Source organism: Pituophis catenifer, unplaced genomic scaffold (genome assembly GCF_029215685.1).
Source record: "Pituophis catenifer annectens isolate HBS135680 unplaced genomic scaffold, rPitCat1.0.hap2 SCAF_1, whole genome shotgun sequence".
Lineage (NCBI taxonomy): Eukaryota > Metazoa > Chordata > Lepidosauria > Squamata > Colubridae > Pituophis > Pituophis catenifer.
The window spans coordinates 282,446,966-282,471,533 of record NW_027256881.1 but is presented as its reverse complement, the minus strand read 5'-3'; the positions used below and the strand labels follow the sequence as shown (position 1 = coordinate 282,471,533).

Below are 24,568 nucleotides of genomic sequence, written 5' to 3'. Positions count from 1 at the left end.
AAATATCAGAAAAAGGCAAAGGAAGAAAGAGGTCTCAGTAATTCAGATAATTCATTTTTATCGCCTTAGGCACTCTACTAACATAATTTTGTTCTATTAGTGATGCCACTATGAATCCTCCAGACACCCTTCAAATTATCTTATAGTTCTTATAGCTTGACTACTTATATCAGGAAGGCCCAGGAGATATGGACCATAATAGACCCCAAGCCAACTAGGCTACAGGTATAAAAAAAACTAACTGAAAAGAGGAAGGCATCAAAGAAGGAAAAATGGCAGACAGTCATCATTTCCTAAGAGTAAAAGGAAAAAAAATATTGAGCCCAGTCAGCAACTGCATTAGAAGCAAATATAATAATTTATTAAATTTGTATGCCACCCAACTCTCAACAAATCTGGGATGATCTAGAATCACTCCTTGTATATTCTTAAATTTGTATATTTCACAACTGTCTTATTTTGGTGGAGTATCATGATGTTTTGGGACAGATTTTGCAATCTAAACAGAAGCCATCTTCATATCCTTTTGAATGGAAAAAAAGATGAAAAATGATATATGTTTAATGCTTAACTTACAAAACAGTTAGTTAAATAAAATTTAAAGAGGAACTAATGAATGAATTTGAAAGCACAAGTTCAAAACCAATTATATATTTTTATTCCAGAACTAGTCTAGCTGTAGTATCTTTGCATGATGTAATCATGATTAATTATTCTGCAAGCCTGGGACAGAAAGAGCAATAAATCATGAACATCATTTGTCTAGAACAGAAGTGAGGCCCCCTAAAACACAACTTCCAGCAGCCCCAGAGAGCAGGATAATGGTGATAAATGCTAGAGTTGTATTTCAAGAACAACTGATGGGTCATAGGCTCTGTACCTTGTGCCTAAATGATTGCCTGTAAAGCAGCGGTGGGCTGCTGCCGGTTCGGGCGAACTGGTAGTTGCAACCTGCGGGTGGGCCCGTCCACCTGCCCCAGGGCTATCCTGCCCTATATCGCCCTGCTTTTGAAGCCGTGCACATGCACGGAAGGGCACATTTTTGGTGCTGGGCAAACCGGTTGTATAGAATAGTCTTTATTGTCATTGTACATCATGTATACAACAAAATTGGTTTTAGCCTCACTGGTGCAATCCATAACAAAAAATACAAACAACATAAATAGTATAAAGAATAATCCCTATGCAAGTAATTAGGGGGGGAAAGAAAAAGAAAGAAAAAGAAAAACTAGTCATACGTTTCTGCGTGCATATGGAGTGATTGTGGTTGTGTTTAAGAGTCTGACAGCCCAAAGATAGAAAGTATTTTTAAACCTATTTGTTCGGCTGGCTATGCTTCGATGTCTTCTGCCCGATGGTAGACGTGCGAAGAGAGACTGAATCATCTCTGAGTATCTTCCTTAGTCTGCTAAAGCAGTGAGACCTGGCGATGTCATCCAGTGGTGTTAGAGGGCAACCAATGGTTTCTTGTGCCGAATTGATTAAACCAGCAGCAGCCCATCACTGCTGTAAAGAGAATTTAATGATTCCATACCTCTGATTTACTTTCAGAAAAAGATTGCCCTTCCAGAAGATGAAGAATCATAGTATATTTTAAATGCTTACAGTATTTATATTTCATATACATTTGATAATTGATGAAGCAGAAACAATCATCACCTTTGTTAAGTTTAATAAAGGAGAGGATTTGCAAAATAGTTCAATTCCAGTTTTTCCAATAGTGTCTTCACAGTCTAAGTAAATATAGGCATCTTCTCACAGAATATTTATTTTTTTCAGAATGCAAAAGTGCTGATAACATACAAAATCCTGCCTAGGGTACCTATATTTGGAGCATGGGATTTTCCATCTTCTTGAATAACCAAGTGAAGAAGGCATACCAAAAGATGAAAATATCTGAAAGCTGCAGGACAGTGGTATCAGCACATTTAGCCAAAGAGCTCAGCACAGAAGGAGAACCACATTTTAGCATATCACATACTACATTTAAAAACAATTTGAGACTTACTGTTTAACCTGAATCCAGACAGTACAATCACTCTTTGGGATTCAGACAACATGGTAAGTCTAACATTTTTTAAAAAATGCAGCATGCAATGGTGGCATACGTACCCATTAGCTTTTTGCCTTAGCACACCTTGGAACATTGGCCATAAAGATAATGGAGTTTAAAAGCTTTTCTTTATGTATTTACCATACAAGTAGTCTTTGACTTACAACCATAATTGCACCCAAAATTTCTGTTGCAAAGCAAGACAGCTGTTGTGAGTTTTGTCCCATTTTATGGCTTTGCTTGCCACAGTTAAGTGAATCAATGCAGCTGTTAAATTAGTAACACAGTTGTTACATGAATATGGCCTCCAGTTGACTTTGCTTTTCAGAAGGTTGCAAAAGGTGCTCACATGACGCCAGGACACCGCAAATGTCATAAATATGAGTTAATTGTCAAGTGTCTTGCAATCGTGTGAAAAACAGTCATAAGTCCCTTTTTTCTAGTGCTGTTATAACTCTGAACAATCACTAAACAAATGGATGTAAATCTAGGATTACCTGTATTGGGTTTTGTAAACAGTAATGCATACCTGTAGTTACTGAGATTAAATAATCACACATAATTTGGCTGATTGCTATTGGTAATTTGACCCAGTTAAATTATATTCTGTGAAGAAAGAAGTAATCAAAAAATGCTAAAGTGTACACTTTAGGGGTTACGTTGTAGTTTTCAAAAAAGTATGAATTGTAAATGAAATATATAAAGTAATGAGAATCTTATTTAAAAATATGGCTCTATTTAAATATACAAGTAACTTTTAAATGACGTTGGAATATCCACAGTAGCTCAATATATCATCTTTTGTGATTGTGACGTTTTTGAAAAGCAGCAGAAATAAGCTACACTGAAAACTATTATTACAGGTATTTCCTCACATTCTATAACAATTCACTTATCCAAAGATACCTTCCCTTTTACTGACTCAATTCACAAAATTATCTGAGTTTGCAGTTACCTTGAATCGTAAATTAAACTCAAAGACCGAATTCACACAACACAAAATTAAAACTCAAATTGGTCATGTCTACATAGCCTATATGGGAATCTAAAAAAAGTTTCCAAATTACATTCAGCTGTTATACCAGTCTTCTAGAGTATGAGCCAGCAAAATAAACCACCATTCCCATATTTATGCTGCTTTGTGAACTGGGAATAAAAGGAATTTCTCTAATTATTTATGGCCTTCCCTTTTAAGCCAATTAAAAACAGTTTCTTTAGTAATTTCCTCTATTAATTTTTTGAATTCTTAATAGCTGAATTGGCTCCAGTGTTTGGCAAGAACTACTGAGCAGGATACATAAGGACTCTCTTACCACAGCTGTTTTATTCAACTGCAGTCCAAATATAAAGTTTTATCATGCTCTTATTTCTTGGATGCTGCCATTTATGCATTTATCACAGGTTGTGAAGAAAACCAAGTTTGGTGGAAGAAAACCAAGTTTTGCAACACTTCCGAAGTTTATATATGGCTCCTGTGTTCGCTTACAACGTTTTGGTTTAGAAACAAACAATGTTAACTTCTTATACAAACGGGCATTCGTTGTGCTACAGTATTAGGTCCTCGGCTGCTTTTCAAACTTCTGAAGTTGGTTCCTTATCCTCAAGATTATTTAGCTACTTTCCAGCCGACTCCAAAAAAATAAAAGCTTCACCCTCCCCCCATATAAGTGCTACCAACATTAGCAACCCTCGAATCCGGGACTTAAGTTCAGCTTCCACCTCATACTTTGAAGGGCGAAGCAGTAACAGCCCGCCTCGCGGTACTCACAGATCGTATCCGCCTCATCCAGCCGCGAAGCACGAGCGCATCACCCAACAAGATGGGCTACCGAAACCCCGCCCATTGCCGGTGCAGCCTCCTCCGGAGACCTGCAAGCTCGACCCAAAAGAGAACCGCGCCACAGGCCGGGAGCGCCTTCATATGGTTTCAACCAATCAGAGAACCAAATCCTCTTTTTGTATGCATTCTGGGAATAGTAGTTTACAATCAGGAGAAGCCGGTTTTGCAATACCATAGAAACAGGAAATGAGTCACATGGAGTATCTCTGATTCAAAGAAACAAAGCGTGATGCATTTTGGTAGATGTAGTTTTTTTGGGGGGAGGGGGATTACCCTTTGGCAGCAGTGCTGTATTGTACGACGGGCCGTTGGTCGATTCGGTTTCGAGTGCTTCTGAATGAGATTTGCCTAGAGAAAGCAATCTTCTTGGCCCAAATAAAAAGGCATGGCTAGAAACTAAAGAGCAGTTGACAATATGAACTGAAAATGAAGGTTTTCCAAACAAAATGGATATATGCAGCAAGTTCTTAAAGGGATTAACACAATCACAGCAGTAACAGATTACCTTTGAGTGTTTTTAAATAAAATTTAAAAATCCCTTTTTTAAATTCAGCTCCTGGTGGTTTTAAGGACACATGTATAATTATCTTAGCAACCAGCAGGAAGTGCTTTGACATCGCCTTTCCTGTTTATTCAGTTTCTCAGTGTAACTTGCAGTACAGCTTTGGCATTTCCTGATTTTCCATCCATGTAGTGTATTTGCTTGGCTTGACCATGTTTAATTTCCAAGCCCAGTAGCGTGAAAAGACACACAATTTATGTAACACTAATTTACCCAGCATCACAGCAAATACAAAACACTGGAGTATGAATCACAATCATGCAGAGTTTTCTTACATGTTGATAGATTTCATGTGATTGTTTCCAACTTTGTAAGATAGAAGGCCTCATAGGTTATTGCTGAAGCTGTGTCTTACAAAATACTGTACCTGATAACAAGGTGACTAAAAACCTGCTACAACCATGTCATAGTTTTTCTGCTAGTTTAGACCTAAAAATCTGGATAGTACTTTTGGAAACTTGGAAAAAAAAGGATCTTTTTAAAATCAAACAACTAGTGCACAACAAAAAATAACGATGATCTATGTATATATTGAAGAATAGCAAATTAATTTAGCGTGGGAAAGGGATATTTTTTGAAGATGAATATTTACTGATATTACTGAAATTCATCTGTGCACGACGCATTATTAGCTGTCTCCTGTTAAAGAAGTAAATGTCAGATCCATGAAATCAGAATGGATGTTACTACTGTAAGTTCACATCCTTTTTACATTCTTAAACAGTATCTACATGAAACAGTAAAGTAATATCTCATAACTATGAAACCCAATAAGCATGGGTCTGATGTTTTTGTATCACAATTTGTTAGCACTGATGATGTTGCTAAGATGAGTAACAAAACATCTGCAAGCAAACAACAAAGCTCAGAGAGCACTAAGGTCTACACGATTCTTTTTACATGGTCCTATATGAAATCACTATGAAATCATAGATCACATTACCTTGGTATAAAAGTAGCAGAAAATATTGGCTCAAGGCATGGATTCTTAATGAAATTCATTATTTTATATGGGAACAGCCATTAACAATAATCAAAAGGAAAAAGGCATATGCCTTCATTGGGATGAGCTTTAATAATAATGGATCCCATTAATTATGGCACCTCCATACTATTTGTTACAGTATTCCATTTCACAAATTAGTAGCTTTATGCAGAGTATCCATTTATTCTTGACCCAATCCATTTGTCACCTACACTTTTAAAGTACTTTTGTTACCACTTTATTCAACTTATTTTTAAGTTTCTCTTAATATACTCAATTAAGTATAATAAGACTCAATTGAGTATACTCATTTCTAACAATTACGGGTATATAACAGTAGGCAGACATACACAGCTCTTTTTGACATCATTTCAACTATTTGTTGCCCTCTACACATTTGATGCAACATCTTTCATTCTCAGTTGTTTGTCACATTCATACTCTTATATGCTTTTTTTATCCACAATTTCTTGCCCTGCATCATTTCACCAAAGATCCTTTTTCATAATTTACACCTTCTGAGGCACTCCATATGTACTTCTATAACAATCAAATCAATCATCATTTTAGATTCATGGAGCAAATATAGGAAAAGTAAATCCAAGGCATGGATATGTAGAGCACTGCATTTTGTACCAATTATTATTACTAAATGGTCTCCAAAAGTAGATTTATTTAGAGTCCATTGCAGTAGCCCAGAGAAGAGATGTGAATGAGTGTTACAAGGTTCTCACGTTTCAGATAGAGTTACTAGTCACCAACCAAAGCTGGCTAAAGGGACTCTGGACTCTAATCTTTACCTGATCATCCAGCAGTAGCTGTGAATTTAGGAGAATCACCAAATATACATGGATCCCTTCACGAATGGTGCTTCCACCTCCAGAGACAGTGCCAGGATCAACATAACATTACAAGACAGCAACTGTCTTGTTTGGGCTCAGCTTTAATATGTTTCATCCCATTTAACTACTTTCAGACACCGAAATCAGAATTTGACATCTGTGTCACAGCTTAGATGGAGATATACAATTGGCTATCATTCACTCATTGGTAATGCACACTTCACTCCTACATGTGACATCAAGGGGATCTATTTTTATTTAATTTATTTGTCAAGGATATATAAGATAACAGATAAAAGTATAAACATGATTATGAATACATGAAATGAATACGAATAAAAAGGGACATTAGGACAGGGACGGTAGGCACGTTGGTGTGTTTATGCATGCCCCTTATCAATCTCCACGTCTATGTTTCTGCTCCATGACAGTAACAGAAACCTTCAAATCATTGATTTAATTCACTATTCATTCCTTAAAATTATAAGTAATCTATGATTTATCTGGAGTTTCAGGTTGAACAAATATAAACAATCCATATAAGCCCCTGAGAAAAGTGTGGTTCTAGGACACTTGGAAGTCTTCCAAGACCTTCTCAGGGTTCCCCAAAATTAAATTATTTGCTAACCTATGTTGAAAAGTAAGACAACATTAAAATTCCATCGAACAATTGTGAGGAAAGATAATAGCAGTGAATGCATCATTTTTATTATTTCATTTTTTAATACCGTAAATACTGATAACTATAACCCATATAAACAAAAGCTCTTTTACAGTATGAAGGGGTCCTGAAAGAAAAAAAAACTCTTAATATTTCCAGAACTCTTATAGATGTTTATAGTTCAAGGAGGGAATTGCCAGATGGGACAGTATGCTGTATTTCTTGAGCACTTAGCATTTTGTATATTATTGTGTTGATATGTTTGAAGAATGATTTGATGGTTGGGCCATGTAATACATGTTGATATTGTTGTTTTATTGTTATTGTAATTATCTCTTTTATTCATTAAACATGAAACTCAGTCAACTGAACACTTAAAAATGTGTCACAAATACCATTGACCGGTGCTAATGGTTGATACAGGTTGCTGCCAGCGTCCAAGGTATCAACCAAGTATCTTCTTAAAATATATGATGTTCCGAGTAGCTCAGTTTTTTTGCAGTTCTGCTGGTGTTATTGCTGGAAGCTGCAATTTCTTGATGTGTTTTGTAAAATTCTTGGACATGGTACCAAATGCCCCGATGACAATGGGTATCACGGTTATATTAGAAGAAATATCCTTCTGGGTTTAACTCCAAGTGGGAAAAAGACACTGGAAACATGAAGACTGCTTGGAAAGATGGTTTAATGGTGGTCAGGATCACATGTTTGAGTTCCTGAACAGAAAAGGGGTGAGATGCAGCGAGTCCCTGGGTTTTATGCCCTCTCTGGCTTTGAACTTCCTGGGGCCCACAATGAGTATCCTGATTGGTTGTCAGACTCCCAGGAGTGGGGGTCTTAGCTAGCCTTGCTGGCTGATGTAATCTTCCCAGGTGCCATGTGGTGAGTTTCTGTTGCTAGATGGGTCCTATTGTGTTGCAGATGATGGTCCATTGACAAAGGTGGGAGGGAATTGAGTTTCTGCCTCTGGCCCATTGACAAAGGGTGGGGGGGGCAGGAAGGTGGGAGCTGCTTCATCTTTAAAACATGCTTCTCCATTTCTCATCCAGGGAAACATAATATTCTGCCTTTTTAATATTTCCTAAAATATTTCATTCTTCTAGGAAAGGGGTGGGTGCTAACTTCCTACAGTTACATGTTTCATTATTATTATTTTTATTATTGTTGTTGTTATCTTTTATTCATTAAACATGAAACTCAAGTCAACTGATCATTTAAAAATGTGTTGCTTGTTTTAGAAGATGCGTTGTCAGGGCATATGTCTGTACAGCAGGAACCTGATCTGATTTTACCACAGCTGAGACCTTTTGTACCTTGAACGGGGCTTTCTTAAAAAAACATAAACTCAGCGCCAACAGGATGCTGGAGGTGAATCAACAACCTGAGAAAGCGAAAGAGGAGATAATACATGACGATCATTTCCTCCCACCAATAGCTATTAGCAGTGCTTCCCAAAGCGACCAATGCGCTGCGACTCAGGGACCGGGTAGGTGGGAGCAGGGAGGAGGTAACAGCTGGGCCCCCGAAGGAACCGGAGGGAAGTAGGAGAAGAAGGAGAAGAAAGCGGCACTGCGGGAAACTGGCTGGGTGGGGTTCGGCGGTGGGAAGGGGCTTCCGAAGACAGGGCGCGAGGTTCGTCCCCTCGGCGGAGAGAGCGGGAGATCTGCGTCCAGAGGCCCGAAAGGCCTGGCGGGTGGAGCCACGGGGCGAGCTCGCGAGTTTTTTTTGCCACCGAAACGCGGTGAGTCTCCGGAGGGAAGGAGCGGCGGGGAGAGCGAGAGCCGGGCGGGCGGGCAGGAAAGGAGGAAGGGGCGAGCCAGGAATGTCTCTGGGCGAAGGGGAGGGGGTGAAGCGAGGGGGGGGGGAGCAAGGCCCCCTTGAGCCAGGCTGGAGCGCCGGAGGGACCGGGGTGGGTTGGTGGTTGGGGGGGGGATGGCGGGTGCTGGGGAGGCAGAGGCTTTTCTCCTCCGCCGGAGGAAGCCAAAGGGGTTAAGCGGCGGGCGGGCTCCTGGGCGAGGCGGCGGCAGAGCAGTCCAGGGAAGCGGGCGGCGAGGCGTCCTGGGAAGGGGAAGGGAAGGGAAGGGGCGCGGGAAGCCGGAGAGGCCGAGGGGAGAGCGCCGCAGCATCCCTCGGAGCCGGGCGGCGAGGCCGACCTCGGGACCAGAAATTGTCACCCCTCGGTGGGGTGGGGGGTTGTGGGAGCGTCCGTGTCTTCCCTGCCTTCTCGGCTTAGGCCTCGGCTTGGGCTGGTTGGGTTTCGGGAGGAATGCTGCCGGTTGGCTTCCTCTCCGGGCTGCGCTGTATTTCTTGTTTGTGGGGAGCCTTTTGCTGAACCCTCACTTGGCGGGCCAAAGGAGGCGCTGGGACTGGAGAGGGCTATTATTACTTGTTTTAGGACTCTTCAATATTGGGGGGAGGGGAGGGGGAGAAGCGTGAAACGAGAGGGCTTTTCAAAGTAATATTTCTGTTTCTTACAGCTGTAGCCTTCACGATTAACATAGTGATGGCTACTATCCCTTTGGCAGCATCTGTTTCCTTACTGCATTTTTTAAAAGCCTCAACAAGAGCAACAGGAAGCAGTAGCAGTTTTCACTTTTTTTTCCCCCTCTCCATTAAATAGTGCAGATTGGAAGAGGGCAGAAGAGTGAATAGGTGAAAGGACAGGAAACAAAATCTGGAAGCCCTTTCAGATTTAACTACTATTCATGTATTTCTTATTCTTTCACAGTAGAGAGTTGTGCAAAATCAGGTTCCCTTTAAAAGAAAAAAAAATACCCACTTGCAAAAATCTTTAGTTACTTCTTTATACTTTTTGGGGAACTATAGTTCAGTAATGCAACTATTTTCTTGGAGCCTTCCTTTTGCTTTTCATTTTCAGAATCAGGAAGTTGTCCCTATGTGTAATTTAATAGATTTACATAAGAAGTTCCATCCTAGATGAAAGCTCATAGGTACTTTGGAAAGTCAGTTGTTTCATCATAGATTTAAGTTTTTGACTTCATCCTGAATTATAGGGAAATATATTATGTACTCATTGTCATTTTAGTGGCAAAATTGTAGACTATAATAGACTTTAAGCATAAAATGAAAGTTAAATGGATACATTAAGCATTTGATAGACTTAACATACCTATCCTAATTGTCCCCAAGAGACTAAAAGTTCAGTTTTTTATTTAGTTACATCACTGTCTTTTCTTGCAAGTGTATTTCCATTCAAGTACCTTTCTTATCTGAAGTTTGGGGTGGGGATGGAAAGCATGGATGGTGAATCAAGTCCATCAGTTAATAGCAATTTATCAGTGGATAAATGCAGTCAATATAAGCCAATTGACAGAAGTTTTCTACTTTTCTATTTTGAGGATTTGTTTACTTTTGCAATTTCATAATTAGTTTTCAGAAGAACAAATGATTTCTGCTGAAAATATGTCCTAATATTACAACTTAATAAACTGGGATTCCTGAGAAGAGTGAAGACCTTTTCTGCTATGTCTGCAGAGCAACTTCTCTTCTTCTCCTGCACTTTCTCCATGAATAAAGGGACGCTCAGAGTTAATATTTCTCCTCCACATTTCTTTGTGATGGAAATTGGGAAATATTGTCTGGCACACAAATAGCAATACAGTATATATCTAAATAGCAGTCTCCACTCCTTTAAAATTAAAATACTATTAGCAAATTGCAGAGGTTCCCATTTTGACTAAAATAGTTAGAAAAACGCTGCATAAATGTATGTTACTTTATGTTTTTCACATAGTGCTTTGGGGTGAAATGTCACTTGTTTTTTTTTCTTCTCGTTATATTGTGACAAAATGAAAGAATCCCAAGAATAGGTAAATGAAAGCATCTTGAGGTGTATCTTTGAACATTGCATATACTTCCTGATTATATTAGGATGCAGGCAATAATATGTTAATTTGTAAGATAGTCCCTAGATTAGAAATCTTAATTTTCATAGAATAGCATGAGAATATATGCAGTAAGACTTGTTTTAGTTACACTTATGGCAATACTGAGCCAAATTTGTCAAAACTGACCCGCATTGTCCTTACAGGAATGTTGTATATTGGACATTGACTTAGTCTACTCTCTTTTCCTCTTATTAAAAAGTTTAATATGAAAGTGCCAGTTAGCCACACCATAGGCCCAGGAAATCAGTATCTACAGGCCTATCTGGCTGATTATCACAAGATATAGAGGACTATGTCTAGGCATGTAAACACAAAGCAAGGAAGGTGACTTCCCAAGTGAAATGAAAGAAACACTGTGTTCGTGGAACTAAGAGAAAAAGGGAAGGATCTAATATATGTGAGTGAAGATGATCTGACATAGTTAGAGTAGACTTTGTAAATATAGTCAGGGAAGTACAGGTACAAAATTATAATTGTATGTTACATTCCAGTGAATGGTGATAATGGTGGAACCAGAGATGAATCTGGGCAACTTGCAGACTTCTTTATCTGAGGTAGCTATTTAGATCTGATAGTTCTATCTGGCAAGTCAGAAATGCCATTTTCATTGTTATAGTTGTCCTGCATGCAGATTGTCTTTGCCCTTCTGTGTGTCAATTACACCATCTTTTTGTTTACTATTTATGAATGTTTTATATTTTCTTCAGATTTGAATACTGAACTTATTTAGTAAAGGCAACCGAAATATGATTGTCAGTCCTATTTAAAATAAGTTTGTTTAATTTGTACTCTCTGCAAATACATCCCTAGAAATGTATTTTTCTCTGGGGAAGAAAACAATACTTGCCATCCAATTTTGCTTGAACCCAACAGTTGTAATTACTAATTAATACCTTAAAAAAGATGGGTGAGCCTTCAAAAAGCAGAAGAATTGAACAAGTGAGGGAATCAATATGTCTTAGATTATTTAGAAATAGTAGTGACCATTGATAAAAAGTTAGAAATTAATTTCTTAGGTCCAAAATTGGTAAGAGTTATGGAAGACCATCTGCATGAGAATCATTTGGTGAAGGGGTTGGTTGGAGTAAACTTGATGTCTCCTTATTAACTTATCATGTAGAAGTGTAACTTTTATTTAAACTCCTATTTTATAATGAAGATATAGTGTAGGGCAGTGATAGCTAACCTTTTGCCGTCGTGTGCCAAAAGCGGGGGGGCGCATGCGCATGCCCCCCCACGCATGTGTGCGTGACATTATCTCTGCTTTTGGCATGTGATGGCGCGGTGGGCCCGGTAGGCCCATTTTTTTGCCCTCCCCAGGCGCCAGAGGCTTTCTAGGAGCCTGGGGAGGGCGAAAACGGCCTTCCCCACCCCCCCCGGACGCCCTACGGAGGCCAGAAACGGCCCATTTCTTGACTTCCAGTGGGCCCGGAAGGCCCGAAAATCAGCTCGCTGGCATGCACATGTACGCTGGAGCTGAGCTAGGGCAACACTCACATGCCCACAGATATGGCTCCGCATACCACCTGTGCCACAGGTTGGCCATCACAGGTGTAGGGTATTCTACCATTAAAGACAATCATCTGGAGATCAGGATGGCTTTAAAGTCCAGATTGTGTGGAGGGAGCCACTTCTTGGTTACATTGATTGAGTTTGATGTTTCTTGGCTATTTTGATGTTTCTTGGCTACTTTGCGTTTCAATGTTGGTAATGCTTGTAATTATTTTTACTTTATTTTAATTCTGTTTGCAGCCAAGTCACTTGTTGAGGTGGATGGCCATATAGACTTATTCAAACAATAAATAAATACATGAACTATTTCATGAACTTTATGTTATCATTTTTATAGAATATTCTAACATTGAAATTTTATTTGTTTTCTTTTCCTAGAAAGCTGACAACTAAACTGGTTATAAATTTGGCATATAAATTTAATAAATAAATAAAAGTTTAGTAGGACACTATTTGCTTAAAATTGGTCAAGATTATACCCTTATCACTGATACTTTACTATTTTAGAAGAAATCCTGTTGTGAATAGTTGAACGTTGAAAAGCATAGGTCAGTCATGGCTGAGTTGTCACCTGAAGAAATTCAACTGAGAGCCCATCAAGTTACAGATGAAGTAAGTACCTCAAATAATATATTATTGCCCAATAATTTGGGTAGATAAACTTTTTAGAGTGCATGATCTCCACTAAAATTGATTGCTTATCGCATATTGCTTGATAATATTGCAGTAAAGGTTTAAATCATCTAAATCAGGGGTATCAAACTCGTGACGACCCATTGTCATCATGTGATGTATCACAACTTTTTCCCCTTTTGCTAAAATGGGGTGGGCGTGGCCAGCACATGATGCATCCGGTCCATGGGCCATGAGTTTGACACCCCTGATCTAAATCACTTGGATTTAGAAAACAAAAATACTTTTTTCCCTAGGATTAATGCATTTTCTGAAGGAGAGAGCTTTGTTTACGTGTCCCAAATAGCCCTGGGTGCAAAACACTACCACTACCATATAATAAATATCCCTCATGAATAAGCACAATCAAGCTTAGCAAATTGCAAGGTTTAATCTGTGGAAACAGCTACTTCTGCTGAAGTTCTTTCTCAGCACAGTAGCCAGGGAATATAGTGGAAGTAAGAGAACTGGGAGAAAACAAGGATGGTATGCCAAAAAGAAAAGATGGAACTATTATAGATGCCGCACTTTAACATACCTCCTTCCTCCAGGCTGTATTTTAGCCCCACAAGGTCATTTCAGGGTTAGCAGGTGGCCTCTTTTGTGAGGGGTCTTACGTACTTTCCCTTAGAGAAGGTAAGAGAAAGGCAGAGTGGATCAGCCATTGCAACAATTCCCTTCCCATCCTCTTCACCCTGCCAAAACAGACCATCAAGTGGCAATGTCACCAGGCTTGGAAGACACTTGCTAATGGCATATTTCTGCTTGTCTACACTGCCACAATAGCAGACACTTCAGACTCTTTTAAAAGAAAGTTTATAGATTCCAGGAGGACAGACTTTTGCACAGAATCTACAAAGAGGGGTTTGTCTGGAAAATAGTGGCTGCATAATAATGTTGATTTTTAAAATAAGACAAATCAAGACAAAACCTTGCTTAGTTGCATTGTGTCAGAAACAAGAGAATACTGTAGTGCTTACTTACAGCCATGTATAAAATTATATAATTATTACATATCTTTAAAAATCTCCATGCCTGAAATGAAATCTATCTTTATTTTAGTCTTTGGAAAGCACAAGGAGGATCCTTGGCATGGCCATTGAGGTAAGGAAGAAGTTAAAGGCTTTCTTTGAGCTGGGGGGCAGGGGAAATCAGGTGGAGAACATGAAATGACATTGAGTATATTATGTTCATGAAGCATTAGATGTATGGAAGTATTTCTCAGATTTTCTTAGAAAGCTTCCCTGCTTTTTTCTCTAATTTTCTGCTTTTAAATTGTTTTAATATCGGGTTTTTATTTTTGTAAGCCACCCAGAATCACTGAGAGTAAGTTGAACAGCCATATAAATTTTCTTAAATAAATAAAAATAAATAAACAATGAAACTTTATATAAAATTGAAATAATTTTATCATAGGACCAATAAACAAAAGTAACAAATTCACCAGGTACCTATACCAGTATTGCAAAATAACTTGCAATATTGGGATTTTTATTCTACCTGGAAGGAAATTTTATATAGTAGTAGTTATGCTGATCAATTTATATGTAATTATTTAGTAGTGTCTCCATACAATAATCTGTAGCAAATTGTGTCGTTACACTAATTCCATGGTGTAGTGGTTCTGTATTTGTCTCTCTTTTCCATTATAGTCCCAAGATACTGGAATCAAAACCATTACCATGTTAGATGAACAAGGCGGTAAGTTGCATAAGTGTAATAAAGAACAATATGACATATATGATTAGAAATGTAGAACCCTATATTTCATAATGATACATAATAAAGATACATAATTAATGCAGTCCGGATACAGGCATGGCCATTGTCCATAGGCTTGCAGTATTTTCCAGAAACATTAACACTTCTTAAGCTGCTTTTAAATGCTTTTTAAAAAGTGTTTTGAATGCAGACCTTCCTATATGAAGTGTAAGCATTTACGTCACTTAACGTTTCTAAAGCTTCTTTTTTTTCCTAGAAAAGTTAAACAACATAGAAGAAGGTATGGATCAAATAAACAAAGACATGAAAGAAGCTGAAAAGAACTTGACAGAGCTTAATAAGTGCTGTGGTCTCTGTGTCTGTCCATGCAATAGGTCAGTTAAAAGCAGATTGGTAAGACGCTTTTTTCAAGGAAAAATATCACTCCTGTTTAGAACTTCAGTGACTAGAAAATTTAATTAAGCTACTGTTCTCTCTGATGGAAAAAAAAACCGCTACAGAATTCAAAACACAAATTGGATGTTGTACTGAACCATGGTCTGTGTTCATTTATAATCCTAAACCATAAACCATGTTTACAAACAATAGCAACTGGGTTCACATAACATGATAAGCAAAATTCAAAGAAATCACATTTTACCTTAACACTGTCCAAGCCACTGACTGCATTCATATGGTCTTATTTATGTGCTATTAAGTCAGATAGACTCTGAGCCAACTACATAAATAGTCCTCCTCTGGGATGATCTGACCCCAACCTGCCCCTTCAGGTTTTCCACTGAGGTATTATCCAAAACTGTATGGGTGTATGCAAGTGTGAATGATGGCTCCTTTCTCCAGATCTATGAAGCCAGAAAACTTTTGTTGCAATGGTTGGTAGTGTATATTCCAAAATAAAAAAAATGGCATCATTGTCATTTGAAAAGCCATGAAATTGTGGCATTTTTACCCCAAATTTTAAAAGTTTTTAAACAAGAACCCTGATGTCATGTGAAATTTAAACCTTTTAAAAATGTATTTGTTTTAAAAAAAATGATTTTGGGGTCCCATGCCATGACAACCACCAACTACGGTTGCTGTCCCCTGGTTTTTCTTACAATTTACAAAAATATTCTGTTCAGTGTAGTGGTGCCTATAAAGGAAAAAATCGGGAAATGCTAATTTAGACTTAACTGTACTTGTCCATAAGGTTAACCTGTGAATAAAATAATGACCAGAATGTTTTAACTTTTGTGTGGGTTTGTTCTGGTTTTGGTTTTTTGGTAATGACAAATACAAGTTGTGGTGAATGACATAATAAAGTTCAAACAATGAATGCTTAAATTGTTGTTTTCAAGCTCCCAATCAAGGAAGAAAAGTCAGTGGTCATGTACCAGTAGTTAGGCGCTATAAGGCTTAGTTAGATGTGCAAATATACCTGTGACTTAAATCTGGTAATATATTAGAATGGGGAAACTAAAGCAATTAATACAAGTTTGGATTGGATTTTAAATTACCTAATACCTATTAAATATATGGAAGGAATTATTGTCAATATTAATCAGATTTAAAATAACAATTCATGGGAAAGTTGCAAAAAAATTTCTTTCAGCTTCACTGGGTGGAAACAAGATATGTGTTAGTTTAATGAAGGATTACAAGGAGAGCATGATGTGCTGTGTAATAGTCTTTTTCCCCCTGATACTACATTCTTATCCCTCACTCTGAAAAGTACAAGGCTTTTGTGGTAGTTGAAATGTTTGTACACTGGAAAAGTAATTCTGTGGAATTTTCCATATGCTTGATAACAAAATCGTATATAAGACAAATATGTAGAGATGTAAGAAGAATTGAATGGATTTGAAATGGATGAAAGGAAATCAAACTCTTCTATTCCTAGGGCTAAATTAAATGAGTTTTTGTGACAATAGCACAGCACTTTTACAAATTTTGAATATAGTATTCATAATATTCCTTTTCTTCCTGATTTGTGTTAAAGATATACTTGGAAATAGTTTGTCAGCTAACAGTTATCTGCTTGCGTGTCTTACTGTTCACTCTCTTTCATTCTCTCCTAATCACCCCACTTTTCTTTCTTAATAAAATGAAGAGTTAACATCAGAGGTTGGATCCACTTAACTGGTCAAAATGGAATTTAGGAAAATACCTGTATTAAGAAGCAGTTTGCACTGCTAACCAGCTATCTGAAGGTGATGTTCTAACATGATGCATGTCTGAATGTGCATGTTTTCTTAACATGCAAGCAACCTTGTGATGGTCTGTAGTTGTATCTGTGCCGTGATGCTTGTAGTTTATATTTAGTTATTCTGATTTGATTGATCTGAAATAATAGTTACAATGTTTAGAATGCAAGTTGATATATAATTTAAGTCTATTAGGAAATTTTTCAGGAAAGTAATAGCTTATACAGTACATAGATTTAAAAATACTAGAGGAATAATATGAAATGTTATGATAATGTTCAGATATTGTTTTAACTATGATCTACTACATGGGTAAAAATGTTTTTTGTCATGTATTACTTAGCATGCAACTGTTTTTTAAGAATGCCTATAGTCTCGGGATTCCTATGTTTCAGTTTTAAAATATCAGGTAGCACTGTAGGGGGTAAGTCTGGAACCAAATAAAAATTAAATATTATAGAATAATACAGCATAAAACAATATGTACAAGATTTATCTTGGTTATATGAATGTTGGAATAAAAAAATAAATTTTGCATTTATTCCTTCATTTTTGTTACCATTAGGGTAATGATCATCTGCTGCATGATTTGGTGAAATTAGTACAATATAATTTTCTCAATATTTTGTTGGTTTGTGCCTTCAGGTCAGTTTTTTGATACCTGGTGACTGCTGGACTTGTCCCTGCAGTGTTCTTGGCATAGTTTTTCAAAAATGGTTTGCCATTGCCTCCTCATTGTAGCTGTGAAAGAGTGATAAGGCCACTGTCATCCAGCTGCCTTCGTGCCTAAGGAAGGACTAGAACGCATTGACTGCCAGTTTCTAGCCTGATGACTTAACCATGTAGCAAGCTGGCTCTTTAAGTTTCTCCATACAATTCATTAAATAAAAGATAACCCATAAATATAATGCTAAGTGGTACATACATTTTTCTTCCTAATCACAAACTTGATTATGTAATACTGTGAGCAATAAATCAGTTGGCTGTTTAAATTGTGTATTTATCTCTTTAGTTAATTGAAGCTATGCTGTTTTTCTTATAGAACGAAGAACTTTGAGGCTAATAAAGCATATAAGTCAACTTGGGGTGAGAACTGTGAAAACTCAGGTGATCATATAATAACCAGACAACCAGGACGGGAAGGAAATTACCAACAACAGACCTCAGGAGGACCAGGTGGAGGATACATAAAGCGGTAAATAGTCTCTTCTTCGTCCATTGATGAATACATATTCCGTATCTGTTCCTCTGCAACAGTACTGGGATATTGAAAACCATCATGAGAAGCTTATTCTGTGTAAATCATTAATGAACACTGTTTAGTAATTTTTCAAAGATTTCAAATAATAGGACAATGTTTTGAATCAAATTTTGCAACATGATTGGTGGAATGTATAAAGGTCTTTATAAAAACACAAGGCTTATTTTTAACTTCTTTTATAAATTGCCAATTAGATATATTTTAAGACTGAAGTTATGAAATGTTTGTGTGAAATAGAATTAGGACTATGATTCTGTTTTTTAACTTGTGTTTATGGTTTTAGTATTTTTTGTAATTGTTGTGATTAAACTGATGATTTTTAATTTCTATTTAGAACTGCCCTGTGGTAGTTTGACTAGTGTGAGTATGTGGATAGACAGGTAAAGAAGGAGAGGGAGAGAATATATGAATTTAGTTCATTACAATGAAGAAGGAACTTGCAAGTGCTCAAAGCAGTTCTTATATTTTGAAAAGGATAACAAATGATGCCAGAGAAGATGAGATGGAGGATAACTTAACTCAAGTGGGACACATCTTGGGAAATCTGAAAAATATGGCCGTGGATATGGGCAGTGAGATTGATTCACAAAACAAGCAGATAGACCGGATAAATGAGAAGGTAAGCAAGAACTGGATCTTTAACAAACTTAATTATCAGAGACATAATTGTTGAGAAGAGTAGCTAATTGTTCTGGAATACAGTACCATGGTGTAGAGCAGGCCTGTCAAACTGGTGGCCTGTGGCACAGATACAACCCGCACAGGCCACCCTCACTCCAGCTCTGCAAAGGCAAAAAACATTGCAATACGTCACGATCCGGCCTGTGACATGATCAAGTCTGACACTCCTGGTGTAGAGTATTCCAATTTACCAGCAGTTTGTGTCTTTGTTCTCTTTTCTGGATAACATTCCTCCTCCCAAAGCATTATTTTTCTATGTAGGATATATTTAAGCTTGATTTCATGGTGAACCGTTAGGGATTGTGAACACACTATGTTCCATCATGGTACAATATGAAAAATAAAATGAATACCACTGCCAATAAATACTGTATTATTGGGAGTGAGGAACACATTTGAAAAGTATGTAATATGTAGTATGTAATATGTGCCTTCTAATTGTTGCTGTCCATTCATAAAATGAATAACACTAATTTCCAAGAAGATGACGTTGCTTTTTTAAAAAAGCCATTTGCCCAAGAACTTAGAGATCAGATCCTGGTTGGTTAAAAAGCTGATTTGTGTTGCCCAAAATAGAATAAATGCCACTGAAGTTGCTCTATCCTGACTCTAGGCTTTCTCAAAGTTCTGCACTTGTTTCTCTGTAACACTGATATTCTGTAATGGATAAACCAATGCCAGGAAAAAAAAAAAGTCTTGTTTATATAAAATGCCATGACAGAAATACAGTAGGAGGTGAGGAGGAATAAATACTGCATTCAGTGACTAATAGGTCAATTCTCAAAATGATCTTTGGAATCAGAGCACCATTGGCTGGCCTAATTCCAGATGTTTTTTTAAAAAAACCACATCAATTATCTTAATCCTCTTTCCTGTTTTTCTGGGTGCCTTTAGTTAATTAAATCTTTTTATAATGCAGATAAGGTAGAGAACCTGGCAGACACCAATGGAAGTGTTAGTGGCCATTTAGTGTCCATGATATCACACTGAGTACCCAAGGTTATAGATTTATTATCTTACATTCTTGCTTTGCATGTTGCAGTGTCCCATTCAAATGCGATAAGATGGTTGAAAGAATAAATATCTTTATTATTAAAAGGAAGTTGCTATTACTTCATACCAATTTTAAAGCAAAGCAATCTTTAAAGGAAATGAGGTATAAATCAGGGAAGATTGATTTAAGCAAGTTTTAAAAAATATTTTGAATAAATAATTTTGAATAAAATTTATCATTGATAAGTGTACATAAAATTGATGCAAAACTGATGATAGTGGTGCAAAACTGATGATAAACAAAACCTGATAAAAGTCAGCAGCACTTTATAATATCAAGAAAAGTGACCATGCTGTTTTGAGAACTCATTTTCTTTTAAGTAATTTATTTATTGTTTATTAATTTATTGGTTCGATTTATATGCCGCCCTTTTCCGGAGACTCAGGGAGGCTTACAATGTGTTAAGCAATAGCCTTCATAGCCTTAAAAATTCTCGTTTTAAGTATTTTTTCTGCATTGCTTCTCTCAATAAGCTTACCAGCGGTATCTTTGTGTACCATGTGTGAACAGATTAGTAAGAGGTAGTCATTAGACTGAACAGTAAATAGCTTGAAAATATTTGCTAACAAGAGTTTTAAATATTTTAAATTAAATTTTATTTTTTAAAAAATTGTTTCAAATGTTAATTTTTACATTTAAAAAAATTAATACTATATATAAGTAAGTGTAGCAGTATAATAATGAGATTACTTAGAATGTATTTGTATCTGTCAGCTATGAACTTATTTAAAAGGTTTTCTCTTGTAAACCTATATTGCTTTCTTCTTTGCTCCTAAATATGATGGTACTTTCATGGCTAATTTCTGTGGCTGTTTTCTAAGCAAGTCAGTAGACTCAAACATTTGCTCCAGTACTTTCTCTTCAAGCTGGAATTTATCCTTTATTTATATTTAACGTCTTTCATTTCATTTGAATACCCTGAATCTTTACAGAATTCCTAGCAATTTACAAAAAGCCATATCCTGAAAGAATTGAGAAAGGGTTTTTTTTCCCCCTATTCATATAACTTTAAGTGTCTATTTTAGCTCTCCAGATTCTTGGCAATTCTTGAAGAAATACAATGTCTTCTATAAAGAGACTTGAATAGTTTTTGTGCACCTTAATTTACATTTTGTTTTCTGTTTCAGGCTGAAACCAACAAAAACCGTATTGAGCAAGCCAATACAAGAGCCAAAAAACTTATTGAGAACTGATAGCCATTGCCAGTTTTCAGTCAACTGAAATATTTTTTCATTCTACAAATATCCTCAATTTCCAAAGAAGAGAAGCAACTGTTCAGAAAATGAAACAAAGCAGAACATTATATTATTGTATTGTACATGTTTAGTATGAAAGTCCAGGAAAATAGCACAACAAAAGTATAATTTTCTTATTCATGTTCATATCCTCAGGGCTTCATTTTCCTTGGTTTTGTCCTTTCTGTGAGGGTTAGTCTTATCACCACCACCACCCTTTTTTTCCCCCTTTACTTTCCTTATGGCAACTCAGAGATAAGAGTGCAACTGACTGATTATAATGGCAAAAAGAATACACTCACTAGATTTAATTACCTCAATTAATACTGCATATAATCGCTGAATTGGTGGATGATTGGTTTTCATAAAATGTACATATTTGTAGAAATTAAGCTTGTCCCTATTTTTCAAAATATTTGATTTCATTACCAAGCTTTTCCTGATGGGGAAAGATGATAATGGATATATTATAAAGTATACTTTCAAGCCATAGCTATTCTAATTTGCATGCAAATTAGGTAAATAAGCATATAAAAATCCATAATGCATAAATGCAACTCTAAATTTATTTCTCACTTTTGTCTCCAAAAAAATGGATTTTTCAATCCTAATTTTGTTTGCTTCTTTCACAGAAACTATGTATATTAGTGGAATTAGAGGAAAGGGCAACTCAGATAGTTTAACATGAAGCATATTACCTTTGGTCATTTGGAATCTCGTGAGATTGCAAGGAAATTAAAATATGCCTTTATATAAATATCCTGAACTTCTGCCATTTTTTTTTTCAAAATGTGTATTTGTAGGTATTAATATTGCTGAGATTGGTTTATGAAATCTATGTGGATCTTTTAAAACATTTTATCAGAAATGTACAAACTTAATTCATAAAAGTATTCCTTATAGAAATGAGGTATCCTTTTAATATAAACAATTCATACAATCTGTACAAATCTGTAAAGGGCAGCATATTGTGATTTCTATACTGTATTAAAAATATTTGGGGAGTTCAAAATCAGAGCATAATCTAAGTTTGAATGAAGTCAAAAGCCATCTGCTTGTTAGTGATATTAATAACTTTCATATTTTCTATCTGGACTATAAATACATTCTCACGCTTTTTAAAAAAAATCAGTTTCAAGCACCACTTTATTATTAAAATTGTCTGAACTTGATCCAATTCACAAAATTTTAAATGGTGGCATGGTTCTGCAGGCACCACAAATTATGATTTATTGTATTTGAATTGCTGCTTGTCAAATTTTCTTTAAAAATGTTAGTATGTGGGAGAAGGATCCAAGGGAAATCACTATGAATCACTGTTAATGAGCTGTAAGCTGTTGAATGGGTCACATGGTGTAGTTTGCTGTAATAAATACTTGACCTAGAGCCTATTTCAGTTTGCTCCCATTGCAGGATTAAGGTTCTTGATTTGGTTTTTCTATCATATAGTTATACAAATGACTAAATTTAAAATCTACTATGTGCCCAGTCTTTTGCAAGAAAGCTTTAATTCTCTTCTAATTAACCCACCAAATTGTTGACTTATTCAACAGCACAATGTTTAGTAGAATTTGTATTTTATTCAACTTGAAGCTATAAAGTTCTTCTAGTCCTTGCATGTTTTGCTGCAAGTCTAAAAGAATGACCTACAACAATGTAGATACTATAAAGTTCAAAACAAATCTAATTGTACTGTGATTGTTCTTAATTTCTTCATGCTTTATTTCTTTACACATTTCCAACTGAATGTTTAATTTTTATTATAAAGCTTAGTCTTCTATATAACCTTGTACAATGGAATGCTGGAATTATAGCATAGTGCACATCTCTCTTAAATTTTGTTTATTAATACCAAAACAAATTGCAGGATTTGGCTGGAAAATATATTCTGCAGAAGCAACACAATTCCTCCAGGAGCTCTACTTTTAATTTTTTTCTAGTAATATTTTATGAAGCTCTAATTAGTTGAACTACTGAGCAAAATGGTACTCTAACATTTCATCACTAGGTTGTATGGGAACCATGAACACTTGCTTTAGTAGTAAACATAAAAGTTGAAAATTGATACCATAATCATCTGGTATTACAATTTGTGAAAAATGATAAATTTTGTATAGCTTAGTATCACAAGACAAATCTGTCCTGTATACTTGCTGGGCTCAATAAATGTAATTTATAAATCTTTTCACTCTTCAAGTGCCTGTGTAAGTCTGAATGGCCTTAAACTGTCCTATGTTGTTTAATAGACATACTCTGTAAATGTTTTTGCTTGCAGCTAAGGATCCAGCTTTTAGTTTCCTATGGAGTCCACTAGGTGAACCATTACTAAGTTCCATTGATAAGGGGTGATGGGATAGTCACCCTGAAAAAACAAGATCTAGGAATTCCAAATTTCTCTGGAGTTTCATGATGGAAAGAAAAAGTTTCAAGAAAAAACCTTACTTATGTCACATGAAGAATTAGAGGTGAAGAGAGTATTCAGTCATAGGCTTAATGCAATGTGTGAACTAAAACACAGGTTCTTGAATAAGGTTCTTCTAATACCCATTAGAATTAGGAAAATAACATGGTTTAGCATGAAACAAATAAGACAGCATTAATAGAAAACCTTGTCTCTGCGCAAGTCAAATACAGGTGCCATATTATAGCGAGTACTAACAACAGGAATAGATACATATTCCCAATCCAGTTATAATAGACAGGAATGGCATTGTTCCCCCCCCCCACCAAATCTTCAGTTTTTCTTCAAAAACCAGACAATCTTATTTGATGTAGGTTTATATTAAATGAAATTGTTAAAAATTATATTACTGTTTTTGTCGCCTTAAGTGGCTAGTAAGAGGAAAATCAAAACAGCCCAAAGTTTAGTTTTATATTAACATAAGCAGAACTTTAGGGGTAAAGTCCAGTTTTCTGTCTGCATCACAAATCGTTTGGCAAGGAGTTATTAATTATAACAATATGAAGATATCTAACAGCTACCGATAGTTAAGAGCAGGGGTGTCAAACTCTCAACACCATGTATCAACCTTTTCCCCCTTTGCTAATACGGTGGGTGTGGCCAGCATGTCATGCATCCAGCCCACGGGCTGAGTCCCCCCCCCCTTAAGAGAAACTATTACTATTTCCTAGGTTTCACAACTGACCCAACTCCTTTCACCTCCAATCTCTCATTCCCAGCTCTGCTGTTAGAAGAAATGGCATGATTTATAACACATGCAACATATGGGACTTTACAGTTGTGATTATAAGTAGCAGTAGAAAAAATGAGAAATATAACTGGAACCTGTAGTGTATGAAAAAAAAATATTTGTAATATCACATCACGTTAGGGTTATTATGTTTCACCCCAACAATGAAACATCCAATCATTTTCATTTATGACCATTTCCTAGGA

General features: G+C 36.4%; 2 protein-coding genes across 4 annotated transcripts in view; one reads left to right on the top strand and one right to left on the bottom strand.

Annotated features, from left to right (window-relative positions):
- Positions 1-3,880, bottom strand: part of ZNF106 (zinc finger protein 106) — a 40,882-nt gene extending 37,002 nt beyond the window's left edge. The window contains exon 1 of one of the 2 annotated variants that reach the window (XM_070939890.1): positions 3,822-3,880. The gene's annotated coding sequence lies outside the window, so the exon portion shown is untranslated. Of the gene's footprint in view, positions 1-1,314; positions 1,504-3,821 lie in introns of those variants that run through there. The other variant, XM_070939898.1, reaches the window with a different exon arrangement.
- Positions 3,881-8,594: 4,714 nt separating this feature from the next.
- On the top strand, positions 8,595-23,362 carry SNAP23 (synaptosome associated protein 23). Of its 2 annotated transcripts, none has more exons than XM_070939872.1 (8): positions 8,595-8,684; positions 12,871-12,975; positions 14,098-14,139; positions 14,688-14,736; positions 15,014-15,131; positions 17,983-18,135; positions 18,676-18,820; positions 21,064-23,362. In XM_070939872.1, the coding sequence occupies exons 2-8, from the start codon at positions 12,919-12,921 to the stop codon at positions 21,127-21,129; spliced, it is 630 nt and encodes a 209-aa protein (XP_070795973.1). In that variant the 5' UTR covers positions 8,595-8,684; positions 12,871-12,918; the 3' UTR covers positions 21,130-23,362. The 2 variants fall into 2 exon arrangements, with proteins under 2 accessions (XP_070795973.1, XP_070795981.1); XM_070939880.1 differs by lacking the exon at positions 8,595-8,684 and adding an exon at positions 11,341-11,405.
- The last annotated feature ends 1,206 nt before the right edge of the window (positions 23,363-24,568 follow it).

Excerpts from the sequence above, each read along its gene's own strand:
- SNAP23 (XM_070939872.1), top strand. The coding sequence starts at position 12,919 with ATGGCTGAGTTGTCACCTGAAGAAATTCAACTGAGAGCCCATCAAGTT. Across the intron at positions 15,132-17,982 it reads TGTGTCTGTCCATGCAATAG|AACGAAGAACTTTGAGGCTA; the intron begins GTCAGTTAAAAG and ends TTTTTCTTATAG. Across the intron at positions 18,136-18,675 it reads GGTGGAGGATACATAAAGCG|GATAACAAATGATGCCAGAG; the intron begins GTAAATAGTCTC and ends TATTTTGAAAAG.